Raw genomic sequence first — 10,087 nt, forward strand, 5'->3', positions numbered from 1 at the left:
TTAAAAGTTTATAAGGAATTTAAGGTCACTGTCTTCGGATAATTTCAATGAATATTAAGCAGTCATTTTTGCTATCAGTTGTTTTGTATCCCTGTCTTATCCTGTGACGTCCCGAACTTGTCACAATGATCTGATATCTGTTTGAATAGGTTCTAAAAGGAAACAGCCACATGCTAACTGATACACCCCCTAAATTCATAACTAGGCTGTCTTAAACTTTGAATGTGATTAAATTTGATTCAAAACATTGTCTCCATATCGGACAGCTTTGTTTAATCAACTGGAGAAAATATACTTTATCAATTATTATAAACCTGATAATAGAAAAATATTTGCGGTTACTGCGTCGCTTCCAGAACGAAATTTTCGACGAATTCGTGCAATTTAAACGAGATAACACTTCTGCCATTAATTTATATTTTGTTTACAATTTAAAAAACAAGTTTACACATTTATCAGTGTAAAGGGCAATGGCTAGCAAACGAGATAATTTTATCATCCTGCCCTAAACAGCCATAAAATTCAGGTTAAGGCCGAATTCGCAAAAAGTGTGAATTTTTCATTATTTCAAGGTGTTTTTGTCGTGGTCCACTTGGTGTGATTGACAAATTCAATGTTATCATTGCTATTGTTTTTTTAATGACCAAAGATCGTTTAACAAAGCATAATATGAACTTTATCCGAGTCACACTCAAGATTATTTCATAATAATCGCCAAGTCCATTTCTAGTTCCTTCTTCTTATTTTTGTTGCACTTTTGACTCCACGACGCGTTCAAATCTGACTATGGTTAAGTGATATTAACTTAATTTTCGTCACTGTTCATTTAACCGGGTTCAATAAACAGTAAACAAACAATTACGCAACGACTGTTCAGCTCAAATTGAAATTTTGCAATATTACATAAAAGAGCTGACTAGACTGTTATCTACAGGATAGTCTTTTGTAGCTTATTTATTAGTAAAGTCGGACTTTTGATAGTTTGTAAACGTTATTTATAAACTACGACGCATTCCAGGAAAATATTTTTGATTAAATAGAGTGTCCCAAAAACGCCTTAATAATATATTTTTAATGACATGCTCATTAGGAAACACTTCTACTTTCTTACATATTCCTAATTTTTTTTTTCAAATCGGATTACTGTTTAAAAATAAAACATCGGTTTTACAGCAAACTAGTGGACGTGCGCAAATCCTATCGAATTCTTCAGGGCTTTGATTTTTTTTAACAATATCTTTTGGGACTTGCCAAATTTTTAGGTACTTCAAATCATCAAATTGGTGGTTTTATCTAAATTGGAAAAGTGCCTAAGGGCTTGTGTAGCTGGGCGACACTCGCAACACCTAACACTTTCATAACACTCACTTCGTTCGTGTCATTTCGTGACCCCACTCTTTTTTTTTTTCAAACAGGCGGCTCACGTACTTAGCAATAATGTTATCAAGGAAGCATTGTTTCTATTTTTTATTAAATTTTAAAACTAAAGATGTAAAATCAATTTTTTGACAGTAATCCCTGAACCAACAAATGACGTCACATTTTCTGGGGCACTATATCAAAAATGTTTTCCTAAAAATATGCGTCCTAAAGTATAAATAAACCTACAAGATATCAAAAGTCCAACTTCAATAATACCGAGCTACAGAGACGGAAGCTGGGCTGGACCAACCTGTATAATTAAGCCAACATAACTTCCGAACGAGGAAATGTAATCATGAACATTATTGCAGTGATCATTGTTTAAAAGACCAGTAACATAATCGTACCAAATATTCTAATACGAATACATTACGGGGAAAATTACAACTGTTTTTTTGGGAAAGTCCGATTTGTTTTTTGACTGGCCTTTCCTAGAGTAAAAATTTCTCACTAAATGATAAGAAAAGTAAACTTACCTAGAAAGGTGAGTTTGTCCAATTTCGTAATTGTTAATTTCCTTATCGTCCTTAAAAACGGAAATACGTGATAGCGAGACACAAAAATACAGACCCAGTTAAATAATTTATTATCAAATGTTTTTTTTTACATGTGTCTCAGTATAATTAATATAGTGATGGCATAGATACGAACCTACGTATTATCACTTAAACAAAACATAAAACAAATTATAAACAATATCTAACGTTACTTATGGATAAAACACAGTTAAGTAAATAATTAAGGTAGGGAGTTATGAACTTGGGGCGTCTGTTTAAACTCGTATCGATTGATGATGGGAGTACGCGATCCGTAAAGGTCTTCCGACAGTGGCCTGTACACGGAACCACTGTGTTTCTTTTGCCCGGGGGTTGTATGCCACAAGGGTATCTTCAAACGTGGAAGATTGCCCGTGTGCATATTGAACGACTTATTCCTCTTCAAAATCAAAAGAGTGAGAACAATCGCGACCACGGATACTAACACAGCAGTCAGAATAAAGACCGAAGTGATGGAAAGGATGTAAGTGGCCCTTGCTAGGTTGAAGGGTGAAGGGTCTTCCATTGCCTTCTCGACCGGAATTTCCTCATCCTCATCATTTTCCTCATATTCGTCCTCATCGTAAAAATCATCGTCTTCGTCTTGCTCATTTTCTACGATATGTACCGAAGGTTCGGTACCTTCTTCCTCCCCGAAGTCAAAATCGCAATTCGGGAGGATTTTCGGCCAAACTGGTTGAAGAACGAGTTTCGTGTTTTCGGCAAACGTCAATTCTTCATGCGTCTTAAATTGGATAGTTCCGATATCCGCAGGATAAACGGACTCTTTCACAAAGTACTTAACAACTTCCTCAAGGTCGTCCGTACACTTCCATGGATTCTCCCGCAAATCAATCACTTTCAGTCTTGGCATGATCTTTACATCGTCAAGTGTGATCACAGACAATTGATTCTGGCCCAGGTAGAGTTGGGTCAGTTTCGGGAGTTCGGCGTTGTAATTGCTCCAAATTTTTTCAAGAGCGCAACTGCTAACATTCAAAATCTTCAACGAAGGAAGCGCTGTGAACGTAACGGGGTCCAGTGGCAAGAGCGGGTTATTGGACAAATCGAGTGTCTCCAACTCGGGTGATTTAAGCCCGATTGAGGCAATGTGGTTGTTGGACAAGAAGAGTTTTTTGAGAATGGGCATTTCACTGAACGCGCCTTCGATGTCTGTGATTTCGTTGTTGGACAGATCGATTTTAGTGAGTCTTGCCATGTTGGCGAGACCTGTGGCCGATTTCAAGCCGCAGTTTTTGCACGAGAAGGTTGAGGTTTGGAACAGTTTAGCCTTTGTCTGGAAATTGGGCAGTTTTTTAAGATTGTTGTTATTGAGGTTGATAGTGTCGAGTCGACTGTTTTCTGAAAAGATATTATCGTCCAGTTCGACCAAGTGGTTGTCTGATAGATCGATGGTCTCGAGCGATTTCATCGGATTGAACGTGTCAAGTGGCAAAACAACAATGTTGTTACCGCTCAAGTCGAGACTAGTCAGGAAGGTTAAATTTTTGGTGGAATTTTCATCAAAGACTGTTAGGTTGCAATGGGCAAGACTTAGACTTTCCAGGACGTTGTCGTCATGAAAAGTGAAGCTTTTCAAGGGGTTGTAGTCCAGTTTTAGTGTATCGATTTCGTTTTGAACGAACAGGTTCATAGGCAATTCGGAAATGCTGTTGTTCGACAGATTAACTTCTTCCAACTTTTTCAGTTTTGAAAGCGCCGATTCATGAATACTTGTGATACGATTGTTCGCGAAATTTATAAATGTGAGTGAGGGTAGATTATCTAAGTTGGGTACTTTGGACAAGTGACAATCCTCACAGATGAATTCTTCGAGAAAGTCAGCTTTCAAATTAGGTATTTCGGCAAAATGGACGTTTTTAAAACTGATAGCACCTAGAAATTTCCGATTGAATGCTTCACTATCGATCGTGCCAACGCGGGAGTTGTCGAAATCCACTTCCTCTAATTGTGTGAAGTCTTCGAAAGCATCACTAGTAATGTGTTGGACGTCGGTACTTTTAAATTTGATAAACGCGCGATCTTTGGGAACATTGCTAAGCGCGCTCTTGTTGAGCACAAAGGGGGTTTTGCAATTAAAAATTTCGAAGGTTGTTCGCAATATTGGTTTCTGCTCCCTGCATTCACAACCATCAATGCACTTGACGCTGCTTGCAGGAGTCGTAGGACTTGTGCTTACGGTCGTAACGACAAGAAGTAGACAAAATTGGTGCAATCGCATCTAAACCAAAGAAATTAGAGTTAGAGTTGGTTTTGTGTCGCAGTATGTGTTGCTAGTCAATTTTATCAACAAGATAACGACTTTATTTATACCGTGACACGTAGGTAGACTAAAGAATCGTTACGAAAAATGATAATTCCGTTTTAATGTCGCACCGTAGGACAATTGTCAACTGCAACTAACCTTGATGCGACTTCTTGTTGCGCATCTTTGCGTAACAAAGAAGATTCGATGTGGCTTAAGTCGGGTAAGTATCGAGGGACTAATTAGAGGTACTCACCATTGGTTTTTCACACTTATGGGATTGAATTAACGTAGAGGAGTCCGCGGAACAAACACTTTCCGCACTAGCAATGAATCACAATGTAATTTCCACCTTTCTGTAGGTACCTGCCTGCGAGTACTACAGGTAATACCCCCTCCACTAAGGACTGAGTTAGTTGGTTGTGTTCCGTGTAGATGGTGTGGAGTGGCTGTATTTTAGTGAAGAGACATTGCGTAACGCATTTTCACTCAGGTCTAAGCAGTACCCGGTTTTATCTTCACTCCGTATTCACGCGTTCGAAGGAAAGCGCGCGCTCTCTTCAAATCAGTACTATTTTTAATTCGACTCGGTCTTACTCTTGAGTTATTAGGAATTTGTTCAATTTATGACTGACTGTAATTCGATAGGAAGATAAGAGCATTCATGTTAAGTGCCAACATGTGAGTGCAGTGAGGTCTGGACAGTGCTTACATCCAGTTAGTGCAGCTTCCAAGTGCATCTCTGATTTTTTTGAACTTGACTTGCCAAAAACAGTAAGTGATTGAAAATGAAAAATTTCGAGTGGCATTACGCAAAATATTGTCTTGGTGCGTAATTGGCAAATGCGACTTCGACTTTCTCTTTCACGGCAATTCATTATTTCGGTGTTGAAAAGTGTATTTTAAATTCGTGTGGCAGTGGCCCAAATTTCAAAAATAATTGTTGCAATCGGTGAATTGTGCCGTTATACCTACCTACATATCGCCCGCTTTTTGAGAGTGAATCATACGACTTCGGACAACCAATCTTGGTTTAGAAAGTGGTCTCGTTGCATTTGTCCCTTTGCCGGTCCTAAATTACGTGTTGGCCTGTGGTTCGCATCCTTGTGCATTCATCAAGATCAGAGGCGGACTGGGGGCTCCTGGCGGTAAAAAAATTGGGGCTCTTGGCCATTACCTCTCTAAAAAAAGGGGAATATGTTTTTTATATTTTTTTAAACAATAAATTTTAGTAAAAGTAGAACATTGCACATGTGAGCTTATAGTATAAAAATATACAGTGCCTGACATTTTTTAAAAATCACCCTGTATCACACTGTTGATCTTCTTGTCCCATCGCATTTTCTTAATAATTTTTAAAGCATTTAAAGCATTTGAAGCACCTCGCGGCAAAAAATTATACATATATATGACATTTATTGATTAATTTGGAAAATAAGGAAAAATTTATAAACCTTAAATTAAAAAGGACAATCTCTATTGCTAGGGGGACTTTTTTTGTCATATTTTGGAAATTTATAGCAATTAACCACTTTGTTGGTTTTTTAGAAATCCAGTAAAAATTCTCTACGACTGCAAAGTAGTTCTCACAATTAAATTAAAATTGAAAAAATTCTTTGTAATGTAACAAAATATGCACAAGATATTTAAATGAAAAGATATTTATTAATACCACCTGTATTTATTTTAAGAAGTTTTCGATATTCAAAAAACTTAGACGACATTTTTCATTAAAATTTTTGTACGAGTAGCAAATTTTCCGGATAACTGTACTTACGTGCAGTCAGTCTGTATTAATAAGAAGTGAATTTTATCACTGCACACAAGGTATTCGATAACAACGCGTTCAAAGAACAAATTGCATTGAAAATCCATAGTTGTCTAAATTTTGACAAAATTTTAAAATTAAAGAAATGTTGTAGCCATGCATATGTGCTATTAATCTTTTCATTAAAATTTTGACTGGATAAGTAATAGTAATAATTTATTCGACGCCAAGGATCATTTTTACAACATAAAATAAATATAAAGAAATTTTTTTACACATGAGACACCAGTAAACACAAGTTTTTAACATAATTATTTTATTTCAAAAATAAATATCAGGCACTTTTATAGAAATCCATAAATTAACTTATATAAAATACAAAGTTCATGAAGAGTAATACGTTTGTGTAATTATTACCGATAAATAATCCGATACAATGTCTATACTGAGAATAATATTTAATAGAGTGCAGTTTAAATCTGATATGTATTTTTAGAAACTATTTTTTACTGTTTAGTAGTTATAGACTAACGACTGTTTCATTAATTGTAAAAAAATTCTGTTGTTCACAAACAATTATCGTGTGTTTATTTTAATCACTAATTATTAATTAACTAAAAACATTGTAATTTTTTGAAAGGGTGAACAAACAAGAGAAGACCATCCAATTTTTCAAAATTTGTAATCCAGTTCGTATCGAAATATGTATTTTACAGACGCAGGCCTCGTAAAATTATGTGAAACATCCTGTATATGGTCATATAAGAAAGTAGCTTAATGTCTAAAAATACAACTAGATCTTTAATAAAATCGATTGTCTCTAATGTCTCTATAAGACAGTTAGTTCATTCTGTTTGCACCGACTTACCAAAACATTTAAATAATTTTGTAATATACTGGATTTTATAAGAGTAAATTTTCAAATCGTTCTACGTCACACTAAAGAGTAAATACAATAAATGATTGCTTAGTAACAGTTTTTTGAAAAAAAATTGGAGGTCTAAACAAAAGACTAATAATGGGTGTGCACTTCACAATGTTGTGCTTGTAACCTGATTTATATGTCGGTATAATGTTTTCTCAGATGCATCTATTTATTTGATATTCCATAATTCGTTCGTACGAAATTGAAGTTTCAATTACTCAAAATATCTCATAAAAATAAACGGATGTTTTTTTGGCCGTAGTTCGCCAGGCACTTGATCCGCCCCTGACCAACATGCGTGGACAAGTAGGAAGCACAGCATTATTCCGTGGTCAATTGTCATTTAAAACACCCGCGCGTGCTAAATTAGCGCTTCAAACTAATTATTTTGTTCCACACTAATTTATTTCCTCTTTTCAGGAGCATCATGAAATTGCTATTGACCTTCGCCACGTTGCACCTAGCTCTTGGAGCATCAATCGTTGATGTGACGTGTCCCGAATCCTGCACTTGCCGAGTTCAGGACGAACTTTCCTGTAGCTCGTACGAGTTCATCAAAAAACTCGTCCCGAAACAAGTATCAACAATAGTGCATTTGAACATAAACAACGCTTCAGTGATCACCGTCGACTCCAAGCTGAAGTATTTAAAAAATTTGCGCTCCCTGGATTTGTCAGGCAACACAATCACCGTGTTGCCATCACAGTTTCCGTATTTGCCAAAGCTGAAGAGTCTTAACTTGAGCGCGAATTACTTGAGCAGTGTCGAGTTTGCGCAACTTCCGAAAAATTTAGAAGTGATTGATTTGAGGCATAATGTGATTGAGAATTTCCCGAAGGACTGGGGCGTTTTGAAAGAACTGAAAAGTGTTTATTTTGGCGACAATTCCATCAATTGTGATTGTGACAATTTGGCGGTTTTTGAACAATTGCGAAACGCTGGGATTGTTTCGGAAAACCTGACGTGTCACTACCCTAAAGAGTTTCACGGCCGGTCTTTGGACTCAGTTAATTGTTTCTTGATCAAGGAAAATTTGTTGAATTCGATGTTGGGTGATGAGGCTGGGTCAGGTCAAGACGAGTTTGAAGCCAAAGAACTGGACGAACAAGAAGAATTTTTCAAGGCGGAAGACATAGCTCACACGAGCGAAGACCTTACTGAAGGTAGTGGTGATGAGGGAAGTGGTGACACTCCAATTCCAATTGAGCCAAAAGCTTGCCACTTCAACTGTTCTACTGCCAATCCGATCGGAATCCACGACGAAGTCAATGCTTCGCCTGCTCCCGACCTGAAGGAAGGAGTTGTGATGCTCTTTGAAGACGTTCTCCAACCGGAACCAGAAACCACCACCACCACCACCACGGAAAGCCCAGTCACAAATTTAGTACACACGGGAAAAGAAGAACCAACTTTCGTCAAAGAGTCCGACAAAGGTGAAGTCGAAACGTTCCCAACTAACGATACCGTTTTGGGCGAAATGGAACGAGCGAGTTTCGAAAATTCGAACACCCAGTCTGTGTACATAGTAGTAGGGCTTGTAATAGCCCTGATTGCCTTCCTGATCGTTTACTACGTGAATCGGAAGAACCAGAAGCGGAGGAATCAGCGGAAACGCAACAAATCGAACGAAAACGGCTGTGGGGAAGAAATGAAACCGCTAGGTGTGAAAGTTCCGATTGAGCAAATCAACACCAAGACCAACTTTGAATCTGCGCCTTTGTTGAACGGCAACGGCAAAATTAGCGATGATGTTGAGTTGCGTAAAACTGAATTATCGCCCCAGCCGGAACGAGTGACGATCAAAGCGTCAGAACTACCCGATTCGATTCCGAAAACGCCGCTTCTTGTCCATCGCCAAGTGGACAGTGACGGGAAAATTGTCACAACGGCAGTGAATTCCAACTAGTGATGTGAATACCTCAGTATTTAATAAAAGATACGTATGTGATAATAATCTTATGCGGTCGTTCCTATACTTTAGTCGATACTTATTACGTAAGTTCGCATTTTGACTGTTCGACTGTTATTGTATATTTACTTATTTTTATGTTTATATATTTATATATCGTTACCAAAGTGAATTTTACGTGGAGAGAGATTACTAGCAGGTGGTGCTTTGTGGTAATGACTCGGTCCTTTGCTTGGAGAAGTGATTCGCCAGTGCCATTAGTTTCGATGAGTCACGAAAATGTTTAGTAACTTAATTTAATATAGTTTGCGAATTGTGATTTTATTTAATTTGTTTTCTACTTATTTATTTCGAAATGCAAAAAATCGAAACTAAGATGGATCGGGCCCAGGGTAGGTTTTAGTGTGAGTCATTGGTTATGTTGGTTATGAACATACTCATCGTTTTTGTATCAATTTCGCAACTTAATAAATCGTTTAAATTTGTACCATGTTTGCATTACTCCCGTAAAACACTGTTTACGCAATTACTTCGTTCCGAAAATCAGTGCCTATTAAAGCAATCGAAAGGAGCCATATAAAACCAATTACTCCATCCTCAAAATTACTAACAAACCTGTGATTCAACGGTAAGTAATGAAACGTCTTAAAATAACTCCTGATAAGATTAGACAATAACTCTTCGTGTGAGTCCCACTGCAATAAAATATTGTTTACAAGGAGTTAACAAATTAAAATTCATGACAGATGAGTTTCTCAAAATCGGGAAATTGTTCTCGGAACCGGAAGCAGGCCTACGTGCTTCGATTCACAAAATATGCATCCGTCTGAGTGACTGACGCCAGTCTGGTCCTATCTCTGACTTAATTGCATATCAGTTTGAAGGACACGATTAGGTAAAGATACATTATCAAGGATTATGTAAGGCGTGTGTTAAACTTTTTACTATTTGCATTGACGCACGTTTCGTTTCTAATACACGGATCTTTATAGTGTAACAAATACACTCCAATCTGATGCCTATTCAAAGTAAAACAAAAAATTTGTTTATTTTGAAAGTGAGAATACGGAAATAATTTTATGTAATTGAATCTTTAGTAGATTCCCAAGGCAAAATTTTGGTAAAAAACTGGTAGCAGCACGTATACATGGCTGCAGTGTTTTTTGTCACTGCCCCTAGAAATTTCGTTAAAAATTTACGGTTACGTTTTAATTTTGAGTATTGTCAAAATTTAGACTTTTGCTTGTTAATGAAAAAAATA

General features: G+C 37.0%; 2 protein-coding genes across 2 annotated transcripts; one reads left to right on the plus strand and one right to left on the minus strand.

Annotated features, from left to right (window-relative positions):
• Positions 1–1,992: 1,992 nt before the first annotated feature.
• Gp150 lies at positions 1,993–4,634 on the minus strand. The gene is made up of 2 exons (XM_064359476.1): positions 4,481–4,634; positions 1,993–4,200 (listed from the first exon to the last, which is right to left on the minus strand). The coding sequence occupies exons 1-2, from the start codon at positions 4,481–4,483 to the stop codon at positions 2,161–2,163; spliced, it is 2,043 nt and encodes a 680-aa protein (XP_064215546.1). The 5' UTR covers positions 4,484–4,634; the 3' UTR covers positions 1,993–2,160.
• Positions 4,635–4,692: 58 nt separating this feature from the next.
• wdp (windpipe) lies at positions 4,693–9,311 on the plus strand. Its single transcript, XM_962988.5, has 2 exons — positions 4,693–4,998; positions 7,338–9,311. The coding sequence occupies exon 2, from the start codon at positions 7,345–7,347 to the stop codon at positions 8,821–8,823; it is 1,479 nt and encodes a 492-aa protein (XP_968081.1). The 5' UTR covers positions 4,693–4,998; positions 7,338–7,344; the 3' UTR covers positions 8,824–9,311.
• Positions 9,312–10,087: the final 776 nt, after the last annotated feature.

Source organism: Tribolium castaneum, chromosome 10 (assembly GCF_031307605.1).
Source record: "Tribolium castaneum strain GA2 chromosome 10, icTriCast1.1, whole genome shotgun sequence".
NCBI classification, from domain to species: Eukaryota; Metazoa; Arthropoda; class Insecta; order Coleoptera; family Tenebrionidae; genus Tribolium; species Tribolium castaneum.

Bases quoted from the DNA above. Each gene is read 5' to 3' on its own strand.
- wdp (XM_962988.5), top strand. From the start codon at position 7,345: ATGAAATTGCTATTGACCTTCGCCACGTTGCACCTAGCTCTTGGAGCA.